The 18,076-nt window shown below is 34.2% G+C and overlaps 1 protein-coding gene across 1 annotated transcript in view; it reads left to right on the top strand.

The window, feature by feature from the left end:
• The first annotated feature begins 3,687 nt into the window (after nucleotides 1-3,687).
• Nucleotides 3,688-18,076, top strand: part of LOC145662605 (uncharacterized) — a 268,737-nt gene continuing 254,348 nt past the window's right edge. Inside the window, exon 1 of the mRNA XM_081728324.1 lies at nucleotides 3,688-3,801. Coding sequence (XP_081584450.1) covers nucleotides 3,699-3,801 — 103 coding nt within the window. The 5' untranslated portion in view covers nucleotides 3,688-3,698. The remainder of the gene's footprint in view (nucleotides 3,802-18,076) is intronic.

Raw genomic sequence — 18,076 nt, 5'->3', positions numbered from 1 at the left:
ACACGTATAGTATCCCGATCCAACTCCAAAAGTACCGTGTTTCAAAAGGCGTCCAAGGTGGCCTCGATCTTATGTATTCAATTGCCTCTTTATGAGAGCGACATACAGTACTCGTTCTTGCTATTCCAACGTGCAACAATTGAAGCGCTTAGAGGATACAGATGTTATATTACATCTTTGAAAACGTTGAATTCTGGCGGTTTATGCGCGTGTTATACGTTACTCATGCTACATAACACACTATTTAGTGAGTGCACGTCCCAGTGAAGAGATTTGGAAACGATGAAGGATGTATGTTAACAGACATAGTTGTGAAAGTGAATTTTACCGAAATGTACAATTTGTTACACAACACCTTTATCCTCTAAGCGCTTCAATTATGCATACGAAGCCATCATAAACCTGTTTTAAACGTTAACATATCAACAAGGTATATAGAACTCTCAAATATATAAAATTTATTTTTCTTTCAAATTTCTGTCACTGCATATCTCATGCCTATGTCTATATCTTTCAAGAAGAACTAACATATTGTCAATGAACGTAGAGTTTAAAGATTATTTTCCTATTTTCAAATTTATTTTTATTAAAAATATCAGAAGTTAATATTAAAAACAAACTATTTTTTTGAATTGGCATTGTATATCAAAATTAAGAAATGATGCAGACAGAATAATTTCTAAAGAGGATTTCATTATGTTTATGTTTTGATTTTGTTTACATGTATGAAGTAATGATACGGACACGAGTCTGCACGTGTTGTCATTGTAACAACAAACATTGAGAAAACCTTAATTGTAAAATTCTTGTAAAATTTTGTTAACACGAACACATTTTAGGAGTTTGTCAAAACTATTGAAATTGCAGACGTAGACTATTTGGAAATTTAATTCATTGAGAGACAATGGAGAAACCAATGGTTTCAGCAAAGAGATGAAATAACACGAAAATGAAGAAAGAGATGAGAACGCAACATCGTTGTCTGGACGACGAAATAAAAAGGTTATGTTGGAAAGAATTAGGATCAGTTGTGGAGAGCAGTTGTAGCATCAATTGTAAGATCAATTTGCTCGGAGTCCATGAGCAGTTCCAAGAAGTCCATAATCAGTGGAAGTTCTTTCCGCTGTTAGCTCAGCGAAGCCACGGAGTCCAGAGTCGAACCAGCATCCCGGATGGAAGACAATCTAATGCCATCAGTTCTCAGAGAAAGGTCAACAGGTATGTGGTGTTTCATCTCTGTTGCTCTCAAGTGGGGAAATTGCCAAAAAATCTATTAGTGTGATCTGAGAGTTATTCACAAACTAATTTCATGCATACACTACATTACACATAATAAACCGAAACTTGAAAATACATGATTTTAATAGCATGTGTTTATGTTCTCATTTAACTAACAAACCTCTCGCAATAGCGTAACAAATTCTGTAATTCCCTATTTCAGATACTAGACGGAAGCAACTTACTCATGTCATAACGCAACTACATCCCAAGTTTAGGCACGACACGATGTTAGTTGAGAATATTGTCTCACTATCTTTTCCACATTTTGTTTTATTCTATACAGTATCTATTAGATTTTTCTCGTATACATTTTAAGAATTATAGATCGACATATCATCTCTAGTGTCTTTTAGATCTCAAGCCAACTGTCTTCAAGTTTTATACCTTAGACAGGAATACCACCGTCACACGGCGAGTCAAAGTTTTCGAATCGAAATAATAGGCACACGGCAGATGCTTACTCGAATCCAGAGTTTTCGAAAGCCTTTGACCGGTACTATTGTCGTCCGTACTTTTGTTAAATCAGCAGCTAACTTTGGTTGCGTTGACTTTATAATCAAGAATACGATACTGTGATTCTAACTGTGTCTATATTTAAGATATACAAAATATAAATTTGAAAAAAAAAACATAGGTACTGTGTAGATATTAATGTAATTATCAAGTAACTGATCAGACACAACAGAATTCGAGCCTCACTTCTCTCGGATAAAATTAAGGATAAATTGGGCAAAATCAAATGTTCGAAGGCTTACTTCTATATCTTATAAAAAAACTCAACCACGCTACAAAATACATATTCTTTATTTCGGGACATGTAAAGTTAAAAGTTGAAGTTTCTAATTTAAAAAGGAAAAAAACTTCCGAAACTAAGAGGAAATCTTTTAGTTAGGATATAACTCCTCCGGAGCAAAATCTATAGAGTTCGATTCTAAGTCCCATTTATTCGAATTAGATGCTGGATTAATACTATATAAAATTCACTCATACCTCGTTCCAGCGGGTAAAACGAGGGGAACATTGGTCTGATGTTGCACATTGTCTGTAATTTCCGACACGAAATCTGTAGTGGCTAATATCTGTTATTTAAAAAACAAAAAGTAAAATAATACTTTACTGTACTTTTAATCAAGCACACTATTCAATATGACAGTGTTAAATAACTCTGCACTGTAAATATACACTATAATATGCTAAATGCAACGTTTTTACTTTAAGATCAGGACTTCCAGACTCAATCAGCTGCTCCAGATATTGTCTTTTGTATCTGATATCAGCTACCAGGAAGTCCAGTAAAAGTGGGGGAGTTTAATCCTACTTCACTTTCTAACAACATTAACCATTTGAGCATGTCCTTTCAACAGATAAGATACATTCTTAACTAACTAGCACTAAATCCAGGAGGTTTAATGCCGAGTTCACAAAAGCTTAGCCAACTGGATCCAGTTTCTACTTTCTATTCTACTTTGTATTTCTATTTCTGCGAGATCCATCTTAATATTCTCCTCCAGTTTGCTAAGCCTAGGTCTTTCTAATGGTCATTTTCCCATTCCATTTCCAATTAAAATTTTTAAAGAGTTTTTTCTTTCCTTCATTCTAGGTACATGGCCTTTCCACCTGAGCCTCCTAAACGTGATGACTCTAACAATGTTTGATAAACGGTATAAATTATGCAATTCCCCATTATGAAGTTTCCGCTATTCCTTACTTCCGTTAAGATAAATTCATACTACATTAAAGTAATCAAACAAAATAGTAGAATTCCACAGCTAGGTAGTACTTAATGTATATTCAGCTTCTAAAATAACTACAGTAAATTGGTACAACAACTAATCAATATTCTTTTTACGTAATCTAAATTACAACAAATATCCATTTACTTTTTTCAAGAATTAAATCAATTTGATTTCCATTCATAAATATTCTAATAATATCATTCAAGTTCTTTGTTTTCATCTTCTCCTTATCTTTGATATTCAGGCATTACGTGGAGAGAGAACAAAGATGCACTTATGAATTCTTACTTCCCTGTCCATCTTGAGAAAAGTTATCTTCAGAAAAAAATACGTGACTCTATGAACAAGAGAAGAGATGAGTGAAGTAGTGAATACGAAGTATTATTTTTTTCTCTTTCATGTGGCTGAATAACATATAGAAAGTTGATATGATTCTTCTCCAAATCCTTCAGTCTTTTCCTTCTCCGATTCCCGCTGTCCTAGCAACCTACCTACCCCTTCTCCCTCGCTGATTGCCCTCTACCCAATCTTGTACCGTCCCCTCTGGTGTGCTTCGCAAGGTTGATCATCGGCGAAGATGATAGCGTGAGAGGTACGCATGCGTCGGGTTGTCTCCTAGCAACAGGAGTAGTTCTTCTCTCTTGTGCTGGAGCCACAGTTTTTTAGTGGCGAGGCTTCAGGATGTCTGTGTGGACGGATGTCCTGTTCTGGATCTTTGGAGTGTCCTTGGTTCAGATCTTATCGCCTGTTATTGCTCAACAGCAACAAAAAAGCTTTGTGGCAGGTACGTAAAAATTATACTTATCCTCTTCGTTCTTGTATACTTTATTTGTAAAGAAGCAATGTTTACATACCATCGATAGTACACAAATAGTTGTTTATCCGTTCAAAAACAAAATTGATTACTAAAAGCATTATGTATAAAGTATTAAGAATTTTTTTTACATATCACACTTTAAGCCGTACGAACAAATACTAAGACTTACATTTCCATTTTAGTTACGTTATATTTCAAATCGTAATTTCTTACAATGAATTTACTTTCCTAGTTGTAAATTCTAAATTTTAGAGGTTTCTTCAGTATTTGTTTCGGTTTATATATTTTATAATATGATTTGCATGATTTACATTTTTTACACGCTAAATGGTGTTTTTCTTGTGTTTATATCTTCTGAATGTGTACAGCCAAATTGACACAAATTTTATCTTAAAAATGGATTGGGATACAAGTCTCCAAAATTGTTATGTAAAATTACAACGAATTTCTTGATAAATATAACACCAAAATATCATTGGAATTTACAATTGTGCTTAACATTACGATTATACGGTTTGATAATAAATTAAAAATAGTTAACATTAGAATTGACGATCAATAATATGAACCATTGTTTATTTCTAATACCAACACATTCTTTGTGTTGCGCATCACTGTAATTTAACAATGAATAATTGGTAGCTGTTTGTCAGTGATTTTTTTTAAAAATAAAGGATTTTATAGAAACATCTTATTGTTTGAACAGTAGAACAGTTTATATAAATTAGGGTGTACCAAGCTGGAAATTGAAGCTACTTTTTAATCTATATTTCGGATTATTTTTGTCCTTCTAGATTATTTGAACACATACATTATAATATAAGAATTCGGAATAAATAAGTAAAAGAGAGAACATATACATCATCCTGATCTCTTCCCATATGTACTCAACTGTGTGTGTAGAATTCCAAATATGTCTTTCCGTAAATTGTATTATAGTTACCGAAATCCACTGCAAATTATGATGCCGAAGAGATTGTCATTTTTTTTTTTTTTGCCTAACAATTTAATTTTGTTAATTTGTCTGCTTTATTAATATGATCAGTTGGTCTTGGATTGCAGTAATACTTATATAGAGAAAAGAACTATTTACGTAACATATTATGTATATTTCTAATATAAAATGATTAGTTAACAAATGAATACAATGTATAAATCCTCCTGATTTTAAATTTACTTTTCTAAAAAAATGACTATGAGATCACATTGAGATAAAAATATTCCGAATGTGAGTTTACAGTCTCTAGACGTATCAGAAGATGGTAAATAAAAGAAAATGAATGATAGTAAATTATTTATTGAATGAAAACATAGAAACGATAGAAAGGCAAAATCCTGAACACGATGTTGTCCACCACATCTACACATAGACTAGAATCGAATCAGATTTTTCGTTCCAGAAATGAACGTTCCACCAGATAATATTTTAATTAAGCAAAATAATGTTTGTCCTTTGATTTTATTATTTTCGAGTATGTGTTTTTTACATTTAGAGTCCCTTTTCAACATCCAGACTACATGTGACATGAACCTGCAGTTTAAGGTAAAATCTAGAGCACCGTGAATGTGTTCAATGCTTCCCTTCCGAGAATCGTACCCGGAACCTCGTGCACTAAAAGCGCGAGCGGTAGCCATTAGGTATGCATGGAAGGATATTGTTTATTTTCATGTATATTTGTAATATAACATATACTTATTTTCTCTGTTTCCGTATAAAGAAATTAAATGAAATAATTTTTTTAGCCTAACGTCCTACATTTATGTCATTTAGGCTAAGAGAGATTAATGGTTAATGAAAGTGAGTGCTTTGAAAATAATTGTTTTGCGTTTTATCATTGGGAATCGAACCTCAGACCACGTGCACCAAAAACATACGCTCTATCCACTAGACCAGGAGGGAGGGCTTTACCAAATATTGTCACTAAAACAAATAGTACAGAAATATTACGTCACAATTTGATAATACATTTTGAAAAATGTCGTTCATCAAACTTTTCCATCGTAACTCAGTTTGAACATATATCTATATTGTAAATTGTAATTTCTATAAAATAAAACAAACTCGTGGTTATATTAAATAATCACTCTGAAACTAGCACGAACATTCCCGAATAAACTTATATCTTTGCTTTTTTATTTGCCATAGTAAGCGTTAGGGATAGAGTAGTGTTGAAAACAGTGTAAATAGAAAATCCTTGTTTTGCACCTCATTGGAAGCTATTTATCACCTTATGTTTTCACTCGGTAAACGTGAAATTTATACTTCGTGACAATACCATGACATATGTATAATACTGTGCTAATCACAGTATATATTTAGAGAAAAACGGGAGCCAGGCAATCCGGTCATAGATAATCAAGAATTTTAACTATATTCTCAAGTACGGGACTTTCCAAATATCGTATTTGTCAATATTTTGAATCTGTATATCTTACAAAATATTATTTTAAATTCAGCACTCAATGCTTGGAGATGAGTGATAAATAACTAAAATGCTCGTACTTGAAGTAAGCAAATGAACTGAAACAACACAGATACAATGTTTTCATTTACAAAATAATCGAACTGCGAGACCTTTACTCCAGAGATTACTATGATTTACTACAAAATATATGTTAATAATAGTATACATTAATAGATTTTAATTTGCATTATCTTATTGTGCATTATATGTATTCAGATTTCATTTATTTAAGTTTCTTCTGATAAACAGCACCTCAGCATTTGTCTCTAGGAGGAGAATGACCCTTGCGCTCCCTGCATCTGCCTATGAACATACATATACCTTTCAGTATACCGAATTATATTTTTTCAAACGAAAAACTTTAATCAAATTAGCAAGTTTATTTCAATTATTGCTAAATTAAAATACGAATAAGCCTTATACAACAAAAGCAACTAAATCATAATAGCTCTTAACGGTATAAAAGTTCATTAGTGTTCTTGTAAATAGTGAGTTGTCAAAATTGTTAAGAATTACACTTCATTGGAAAATATTAGAACTAGATACCTAAGAAAATACAAGAAAGGAGACATCAGTGCTATGGTTACCTAATGAGAAACACCAACGACTCTGTGGTCGAGAGAGTGACAGTAATGGAAGTAGGTGGGAAGAGAGGTAGAGGAGACCAAGAACAAAATTGGAGAATATGACTAAGAGTGCCTTCAGGGCAATAATTAAGGGACGGAGGTTTATGGAGAAGACTAATGAGAAACGTTTACTCCAGATAAGTGAAAAAAGAGACAATTAAAACTATCGAAACAGCAATTATAGCAGGGAAGTTTTTCTGCAATATTGTTGTTATTGTTACCTCGTTGTTGTTAGAATTTACCACACTCGTTCTGTAGTTAAGATATTTCTATTCGAAAAAGTACTTTCGAAAATAAGTATGTAAATATAGATACAATTTATAAGTAGAGCTCCCTCGTGGCTAAGCGGTTAGCGTACGCGCCTTTGGTGTGGGAGACCCGGGTTTGATTCCCGGTGGGAGCTCATGTGGTTCAGATTCCACGTTAATCAGTAGGTCCACGTCTCATATAGCCTCGCTGCTGAAAGGGACGCTAAACTAAAATCAACTCAACTCAACAATTTATAAGTAAAATGTTTTTTCTTTAAAGAAAAGAAAACTTTTTAAACGAAATCAATTTCCTGAGCAAATTTCATAATCACAACCGAAAATTTGTTATTGATTAATGTGCAATACCCACAAAAATATTATGCTATCATGTGCAGGTTTCGAATGCACTTTTATAAGGAACATTACTTATTATTTTATATACATGCTACTGAAGGAACATTGAAGATATTTTATTTCTTGGAGGTCATAACATCAATCAGTTATGGATGTTTTCTACTGTTGTTTAATTCTGCTATGGTTTATAGATCCGAAAAAAAACACATTCTCACTTCGAAATGGAAAACCTTGGAATGGAGTTATCTAGTAAACATTTCAACTGGGGATATAATTAGTAAATCTTAAAATATGCAAGAGTGGATTACGTTCTCATATTAAACTTCTCTTTCCATCTTTAAAATTATTCAAAAGCAAAAAGAATGGAAAACTATTACGTCAGTAGTCGTACAAAGTATTATAATTATAGACGCACACATACCTTCGATACAGATTTATAAATAATACTGGTGTAACTTACAGGTTAGAACTCTGTTAGTACCATCTTTTTGTAGAATCTTCAAGTCTTTATTAGCAAATGAAAAACTGAATAGTTGTCATCTACCACTTCTTCTCTAATTTCAAAATGTCAAAATTAATATAAACCACAAGTGTACTATTGTTAGCAAAGTGTTTTAATTTGATACCATTGATAAAACTATCTTCTGTTTCTATTTAACTGCATAAACCTGTAAGTTGATTAGTAAAGCAATAACTTTCAAAATTAACCAATTTTAACATAACAAGTATGAATAATGAATGTGTCGGTTGCCACTAAGCACGAAAGATGAGAAAATTGAAATATTTCACCCATATACTCTATGGGTAGAAACATATCTGCAGTGACAAAGCCACAACTTCCAATCTTAAAAGTTTTCTTTTCTGGAATCCACATATGTTTACAACAAACATCATTGTCTTGGGATAAAATAACCTTAATATTATTTGCTGTATAAATTACTATACGTGCACATCAAACGTATGTGAGGGATGCAGTGGCTTGAATAAATTTCCACGAAGGCGATAAGATTAAGAAAATTTTGATATACCTCTTGTTAAGAAAGGATTTGTTGTACTTTAGTATGGTAATAAATTTCTAAAAATAAGGCTGTGCGTTTCTTAAATAAGACGTGTTGAAAAGAATTAGATCCTGTACATAAATAATCCTACAATATTTATGTTTACTAATTGATTTTTGAAAGCTAACGCTAAGAGATTAAAGGTTACGTACGATGAATTGAACCTCAAAACATTAATTTATTTTCCCATATGAAAGAATAAAGAAAAGCAAAATAACATATAGTATTTAAGAAATCAAAAATAATGAAAATATTTGTTCTACTTTGGCATATAGTTGCTAAGAATTGAATGACATAGAACCAAGTGAACTTTCCATAGAGCTTGTAACAGCTTTTCCTGAACTACTGATATACTGTAAGTATATAAATATTTGGTTTTCACTTTCTGGAACCAGGAATAAGGAAAACAAAAGCTTTAGGTTTTCATTTCTTATGCAATAATACTAAACGTCACATCACAACAAAGATATGTGAAACGATATTTGATTTCTGAAAAATCGTTAAAGATACAGACAAGTTTCAACATCTGTTCGTATATATTAGCGCGAATGTCACTCTTTTCTCAGAAAAAAAAAATGATGGACTGAATACTAACAACGTTTTGTATTGTGATGCACCTATTCTGTCTCTACGTTTGTGTAAATGTTCCTCTACATCTGTTCCTATCTCCATGTTTTCTTTTCCTAAACAGAATATTTCTTTAAAATTAGCATGCTACCTAGACACAAAGATGGAATTATTGTAACAACAATAAAAAATCAATGTCTGCAACCCGTAACTCTCTCTTGCTATTTGGGTTGCCTACCTTGAAAGGGGGTTAAGGTGTAACCACGTTATGTTAAGACTGCTGTCACTTACAAGGAGACTTACGGAAGTGACACTCACCGATTTGAATGAAACCGTGCATACTTGTAGAACATCAAAAAATAATCGACATGTATTTTTTTTGTTTCGGCAATGGTGAAGATTTAAGGGCAGAAAACAGAACGTTAGGGGCGATCTCCAAGCATAGACAGAAAACAATCATTTAATATTGAAGAAAACATACTGCCAGGGTTTTTTTTTTAGGACAGCTGATTCAGAATCTGACGTCAAATTACAAAATTCAAAATGGTGGATTCAATATAGTGATTACAATTACAAAATGTCTTCTGGTTTGAAGTTTTCTGCACTTAACCAACAACAATTATAGTTGGCAGAGATTATTACGAGAGGGTTGCAGACCTATTTGAAATCCCTTTCTATTGATTTGAAACCCCTTTATTTTAACGGAATGCTTGATTAAAGTAAGACTCTGCACCCGTCCCTATTCGGGGTGCTTATGTATAGTGCGCCCTTACCGCTCACTATGTCAGAACTTCACATATCCTCAATTGTTATAATTATGAATTTATTGAGAAAACTCTTCACAATAAAAATATTTCGTAAAAAAAAAAAAAAAAAAGTGTGAGATGTATAAGCATTATTTACACCAAGCTCACCTTATTACAGCAATAACTGTGGCAAATCGCAAAATGCAGCACAATTTTCTTCCAAATAACTTTTTGTATCACGCATATCTAATAAGATTTGCAAATCTGGGAGAAGAAAACTGATTATGAATCAGTGATTTGGATCTAGATTATATTATTACGGAGATGTAAATTTCTTTTGCAATTGTGAGTGGACAATATCAGTAAAATGTCTCAACAAGTTTTTCCACAGCCTAAAGACAACACATCAAGAGGCTGAATCCTAAGAGTTGTTAGTGCCGAATGGTTTCTATTTTGAGGTACTCTTTTGTTCGTAAAATAGTTTGAAAAGTTGATTAATTGTGACCACTCCACGAATCTAATAAAAATGCATTAGACGCTGGGAGAAAAACTTTTTAAAGCCCTTATCTCACAATACCTGATGTTAATTTTCCCGAATTTGATGCTTTCACAAGGACATTTTCAGATTAAAAGAGGTTGTTTTGGAATATAGGGACAAATGTTATATTCTTCTGGTGCAAAATAATTAAACACAGTGATAACAGAACACTGTTTCCATAAATTAAAGCCTGTATGGTGTAACAGTGAGTCATAGATTTATTGACTGTGCCACACTTTCTACTGTTTGTGTCTCTGTAAACACTATAGTGAGAGGTGCAGAGACTCACTTTAATCAAGTATCTCTTTAAAATTAGTACAGAAAGGGGTTTCAAATCGGTCTGCAACCTCCTTGCAGTAAACTCAGCCAACTTTAATTGTTGTTGGTTAAGAGCAGAGAATTTCAAACCAGAAGACATTTTGTGATTGTAATCACTATATTGGATCCACCATTTTGAATTTTATAATTTTGACGTCAGATTTTGAATCAGCTGTTCTAAAACACCCTGACAGTATGTTTTCTTCTAAATAAAATTGTTATTTTCGGTCAATGCTTAGAGACTACCCCTAATGTTTAAGATGTGGTTTCCCCCTTAAATCTTCACCATTGCCGAAACTAAACAATACGTGTAGATTAATTTTCGATGTTCTACAAATGTACAAAGTTTCATTCAAAACAGTGAATGACACTTCCGTAAGTCTCCTTGTTAGAGTACCTTTGTTTTTTCTTGGCACGCTTCCCGCCTAAAGGATGCATTTGTCTCCAACGCGTTGTTGCCATGCCACGGTTAAGTTGAGAGTTAAAATAGTCTAACTAACTACCTCTATGGCCTATGGAACCCGAAGGTTCAATGTCGCGTACACAAACGCTCTTCACTGAGTTCTATCCTTTGCTAATTGGATCCATCCAGTTTCTACTTTGTATTCCTATTTTTGCGAGATCCATCTTAATATTGTCCTCCTATCTGCGCCTAGGTATTCCTAATGGTCGTTTTCCGGTTGGTCTTTCAGTTAAGATTTTGAAAGCGTTACTACTTTCATCGATCTTGACCTGCCCCCTGAGCCTCCTAGACTTGATGACCCTAACAATGTTTGGTAAACCTTATATATTAAGTAGTTTCTCGTTATGAAGTTTCAGCCATTCTCCATTCCCGTTTCTCTTGGTGTCGAATATTCGTCTTAGGATCTTGTTTTCAAATACTTTGAATCTATGTTCTGCCTTCCGAGTAAGCGAGCATATTTCGCAACCATACAGCTCAACAGGCATGATTATCCTTTTATATATTTTAGGCTTCAAATTCCTCGAGATAATTCGCGACGACATGAGATTTTGAACTGAATAATAACACGAATTCCCTGCTTTTAGTCGACATTTAATTTAATCGTCAATATGATTTCGTATGTTAATATTGATCCTAGATATTTTAAAGTATCCACTTTATCAAAAATATTATTCCAAATTTTAACGCATCCATAATTTGCCGTATTACGATCCCGACACACTTCCATGTATTTAGTTTTATCTCCATTTACTTCTAAACCCATGTTTCTGCAAGCGTTTAATAAGACCTCTGCATTTGTTTCTATTATTCTCCTATCATCCTCTATTAAATTTACATCATTAGCATATGCTATATCCTAGTGAACCACATTCAACTTTAGGCTCTGTTGCTATCTTTGATTTTCCTTTTAGCGCATTCCAGAAAAAAAATGAATAATAATGGCGACAACGCATCTTCCTGTTTCAGGCCATTCTCGACGTGAAATATCATGGACAAAAATTTTCCTACCCGGACTTTACTTTGGGATTCATTTAAACATATCCTAATTAATCTATTTAGCTTTCTCGGTATTGGAAATTCTGTAAGAATGTTGTACAATATTTCTCTCCTAACCGAATCGTAAGCCTTTCTAAAATCAATAAATAGATGACGTACCAGGGTATTATATTCTTACTTCTTTTCGAGTATTTGTCGAATGATAAATATTTTTTGATAGTTGATAGATTTCGACTAAATCCGCACGTATAATCTCCAATAATTTGATCTGCGTATAGGTTCAATCTTGTTAATAGAATATTTGAGAGGATTTTATAGGATGTTGACAGAAGAGAAATGCCTCGATAATTATTACAGTCAGTTTTGTCGCTTTTCTTGTGAATTGGAACAATGATTGATTCTTTCCACTCTTGTGGCAATTCTTCCTTGTTCCAGATAAGGAGAATAAGTTTGTGTATCTTGTTTTACGATTTTCCCCTCTAGCTAAAACTAACTCAGCCGGAACTTCTTCTACACCCGGAGATTTGTGTGTGTTTTTTTTAATTTCTTTATAGGAATTTCTACTTCTAACCGGTTAGGTTCTGGAATATACGATTCCGCGGTGTATATTTCCCTTTCTCCACGCACATTAGATTTTAGCTGCTTGTTAAGCAATTCTTGAAAGAAATCTTTCCATCTATTTAAGATGCCATCTGTGTCAGTGAGAACTGTTCCGTCAGCTCTTTCTTTGATATACAGGCACTAGGTTAATAGCCTTTCTTAAATTCGTTGATCCCTTTATACATGTCCCGAATGTTTTTTATTTTTGCTATTATCTTCAAGTTCGTTAAATTTAGTTTCAAAAAATTGAGTTTCTTTGTTCTAAAAGTTTCAGAAGTTTTTCGCCTGATGTCTACGAAATTTTGTGTAGTTATATCATTTTAATTTTGAAAACCAACGTAATTTTGCCTGCTTTCTCTTCTCCGCTAGTTGAGTGCATTCCTGGTCGAACCATAGTTTGTTGCTATGTATTTCCAAGTGTCCCAGTTTTTCTTTTGCTGAAATTTTAACGCTATCTCTAATTTCGATCCCAATGTACTCAATACAATTGCACTCCGAATCTTCTAAAAGCGAGAATCTATTCGAAACTTCAATTTTGTATCCCTCTCTTACCTGACTCCCTTCTAATTTCTTTAAATTAAATCTCTCCATTTTCGGACATTGAATATTTCCTTTATGCAATGACGATCTCTCTCTTATTAGGTATCGCTGCTACCAGGAAGTGATCATTGTCACAATCAGCTCCTCTAAACGACCGACCATCAATTATGCTAGATTATCTTCTTCTATATACTAAAACGTGATCGATTTGATTATGTGTTTTTCCGTCTGGTGAGTTCCAAGTATATTTATGAACGTTACGATGTGGAAATTTTCTACCTCTTATGTTACGAGCTTTGGATGTTGCAAAGTTCACGACTCTAACATTTTTGTTATTAGTTTCCTTATGCAGACTTTCGTTCCGTATAATCGGTTTGAAAATATCCTCTCCCCCTACCTTCGCATTGAAATCCCCTAATATAATTTTCATATGGTATCGCGGGAGTTGGTCAAATGTCCGTTCCACTTCCTCGTGAAAACTGCCTTTTATATCGTCATCCTTATCTTCTGTTGGAACATGTACATGTAAAACAATAATATCACACCACCGTACCTTAAGAGTAATAAAAGAATGTCTATCATTTACAAATTCAACCAGCTTAATTGTTGATATTATTCGTTTGTGAACGAAAAGCCTGTTCCTAATTGGTGATTTTTATTTCCTTCCCCGCGAAAGAGCTTAAAATTTCACAGTTCCATTTCCTTCGCACCTAACTCACTGAACTCCTACTAGGTCGATTCTGTATTTCTCTAACTCACTGGTTACGGATATTAACGCGCCTGCCTTACAAAGAATTCTGATATTCCATGTTCCAAATCTCATGTCCACTTTCTTTTGTTGAGGTCGTGCCAAGTTATTAGGCCTGGTCCGAGGCTTCTATGAATGTTTCTGAACAAGTGTCTCTTCTTTGCAGTGTGAGGTTGTTAGTCTTACCCAAACCCCCAAGCTGGAAGACCACTCCTTGCCGTCTGTCCGTGTCTACTTATTCAGTATATTCGCACCTAAGCTCTATATCTAGAGGTTTCCTCCTCGATCCGCATGACGTGGTGGCAGGAACCCACATTACACAGAAGTTTGAAGTTACAATAATCTAGGAAACAACAAAACGCCACACCACTCACAAATCACTGTAATACACTTGTTTGCGTGTGGCAACTAAACACTTCAAATTCCCGTCAAATAGCAATTACCTCATTTGATAGGCTGGCTGACAACTAACGTTATCTAAACGACAAAACCAATAAGAGTCTATTAAATTAAAACGTTCACGTGAGTACTAGCAGAAAATACTTTAAAAGCCAACCAAGTGCAATGGCGGGAAGTGTGCCAAGTTTAAACAATCGTACTCTAACACGCGAAACGTTCAACCTAATCTGATCCAGTTTATTTCAAGAAAAGGAAAGTGAAGTAATTAGTTTTATATTGAACCGTACGCCCTATAAGCTGAAGTAGAAGGATAATTAAAGAATTTGAATGATAGTGCAAAAAATAAAACGTGGTTTAATAAGACTGAGGCAGGAGACAGAAGTATCCGGAGATAGCCAAGGACACAATATTGTCCATCCAAATTCATATAAAAGTCTGAGATCGAACCAGCGACTCTCTCGCCAGATGTGAGCACTCTATCACTGATACGTGTCAGTCATCATGCCTTTCAACAATTAGAGTATATATGAAGTTAAGAAGTTTAGATATTTACATATTAGTAGCAAGAATAAGACGACAAAATCAAGGAGTTTGGATCATTCTGCAAAAGAGATCTGGTAAAGCGCTGAATAACTGTACTATCTCTTAAAGGAATTCCTGATGAGTTTTGTTGAACGCCACTTTTACATAATTTAATCCTGTCAGTTTTACCTTTCCATGTGCCTTCCCCAGCTAGCTTTCGGATACTCAAACCTATTCAGTCTTGATTAGTATTTTTCGCTTTGTTAACGGTAAAGAAATCCCTGAGAGTCTTAATCTTATATGAGTCTCAAACATTTATATGTATTTTCTTTAAAGGATGGCAATGGAGAAGGAAGAGAGTAGACACCACTATGCTAATTTCTACATTTGATTAAGAAAAAAGAGGAAAGATGAACACACACACAATATAAATCATAAATAGACAGTAAATTTAAACAACTGGTGATGAATATTTTGATTCTATTCTATATATGTCTTTTATTTAGTATTGGTGGAGAAAACATATTAAACTTTAGATTAAAAAAAATAATAAACAGCTTTACAGCACTTGTAACAAATTTGGTAAAGAAGTAGAAAATAGTATTAACCCTTTCTGCGCTTGAATATAAATGGCAACGTATCAGATGAACTAACTATTTAATAAAAGTGAACTACCCAACATAGGAAGTTTTATTATAAATCAAAATACTAAGGAAAGTTACTACATGTTAAGGTCTCGTAAATACATCTCATGCCTCAAGCGTATTGTACTGTATTCAAAAGCATGAACAGAGGAAATAACGTAATTTCCGCTTATTAAACCTACTGTCATATGTGTTTATTTTTCTGCAATGTACTCAGTATGTACTAGGTCAGTTTATTTTAGTAGTTTTGCTGTGGTTTCGCTGTTTCATATACAAAATAGTTAAGATTTTTTAAAACTACTCCTGTACACTTACTTGGTCAAAAACAAAAAGATATTGGCTCCTACAGATATTTGCTTTGCATCAAAATTTATGTAACTAATCTTAATAAAACTAAGGACTTCATGTAGAAGCTGGAGGAATGAGAGATGAATGAAGCTGTAGCCAGGATAAAATAATAATCAATACATTATATTATTCATTCTTCTTTATCATTGCCATTATTACGTAGTGTTGATAATGCTGACGATTCCTTTCGAACCTGCTCGAATTCTATACATCATCTTCTGTTAATATATAGGGTGTTTCAATACAACACTGACAACGTTTGGGAGGTGATTCCTGACACCAAGATAAGACAAAAAGTATAGCCCAACCTAGGTGCACAAATGCTTCCTTTCGGAGTCATAGGCCCCCAAAAACATGTAAAAAATGAAATTTAAAGGTCCATGGCTCCAATAGTATGGGCTCTACCGTATTCGGGTCAAGACTTCACTTAGGAACTAGTATGTGCCCTATGCAAATATCCAAGTTTCAGAATCGTGCGTTTTCGTAATAATTTTTATAGAGGTAATTGGTGAGTAGTTCAATTTATATGCTCGTAACCAAACTCCCTCTATAAAAATTTTTGTCTAAGTACCTTAGGATACAGAAACATGTATTTTTGGTAAGCCCACATATTAGTTCCTAAGTGAAGTCTTGACCTAACTACGGTAGCTACCATAGTTTTGGAGCTATAGACTTTTAAATTTTATTTTTTCATGTTTTCAGCAGCCTATAACTATGAAACGAAGCATTTTTGCACCCAGGTTGGTCTATACTTTTTGTCTTATCTTGATGTCAGGAATCACCTCATAAACATTGTCGGTGTTGTTTTGAAATAGCCTGTATATCCTTTTTCTTCAAGTCTACAGTCACACAATTTAACCATTTTTTTTGCTCTCTTCCTTTCTCTTCTCCCTTCCATTACTCTGCTCCTACTCTTTTTCTTATGCAATTCTAATTTATTCTTATGATTCCACCATACTACCACTATAATATTTCCTGTACTTTCCTCAAGCTCTCAGTTGCCTAAAAGCAATTATATATTCTTTTATTTCTGATACAGATCTTAACTCACCTATATTGAGCCGTATTTGAATGTGCCACTTAAGTAGGAAATGCGTGTTTCTACCACCGGTTGTGTTTAATCTGGAGGTACCTCTACTGACTATTATCCGGTATCAGAGTTTCCATTGTCGAAGGTTCAGTTGCAACTGGACCATGTGCCTAGCATCCCACTCTTCTTTACATGTTTTCCACAGGCTGGAAACAATGCAGACTCGACGACGGGACAAGTGCCGCGTGAAGAATCCGAAAGCACAATATTCAATTGGGCTTGCATTTTAACTCTTTATAGGGATGCCAGAAAAGGAAATCGCCAAAATTCCTGTTTCCTGTTCCATATGGCGATAGAATTCCAGCGATGTTTTGCCATGTCTGGCTTTGTCAATGCAACCTGATTCACGTCTTCTCCAGACAATGCTTAAATTTTAAGCTGGTACATTTCAGTCAGGACATAAGTCCGGTAGTACGCAGCATTGATTTTGACGTTTTGCTCAACCTTTCGGAGACACAATTTGCCCTGAACGAGAAAACGACCATAATCATGAGCTCTTTTGGAGAACTGTCGTGGTGGGCCCAGGTCTCTGTGCTATATATTTATTTATATTATGTTTCACAATGGTACGACCTACACAAAAAATACGCAGTTGCTATATGTCTACGACCCGCAACTCCTTGAACTTAGCATCGGAAGAGGCCACAATGAACACCTTCCAGAATCTGTCCATTTTCGGCGGCATCAGACTACTCTCGACCACACTACTCTACTACGTGACTAACGAGATACTATTGCTTGCATTGTGACAATTTCATGGCTATGGGTTGCACATACGAGGTGCGATTGCATTGACTTCAAGTCAATATTAATAAATCAACCTCTGTATTTCCTATTTTGGTGACACTACATATGAACCTTTGGAGTGGGAGACCCGGGTTTGATTCCTGGTGGGAGTCCGTGTGGTTCAATTTCCACATTAATAAGTAGGTTCACGTCTCAAATAGCCTAGCTACCGAACGGGACCTGAAA

Source organism: Thermobia domestica, chromosome 10 (assembly GCF_964235325.1).
Source record: "Thermobia domestica chromosome 10, izTheDome1.hap1.1, whole genome shotgun sequence".
NCBI lineage: Eukaryota > Metazoa > Arthropoda > Insecta > Zygentoma > Lepismatidae > Thermobia > Thermobia domestica.
Note: the sequence above shows the minus strand (reverse complement) of the source record. Positions and strands in the feature narration are given on the sequence as shown.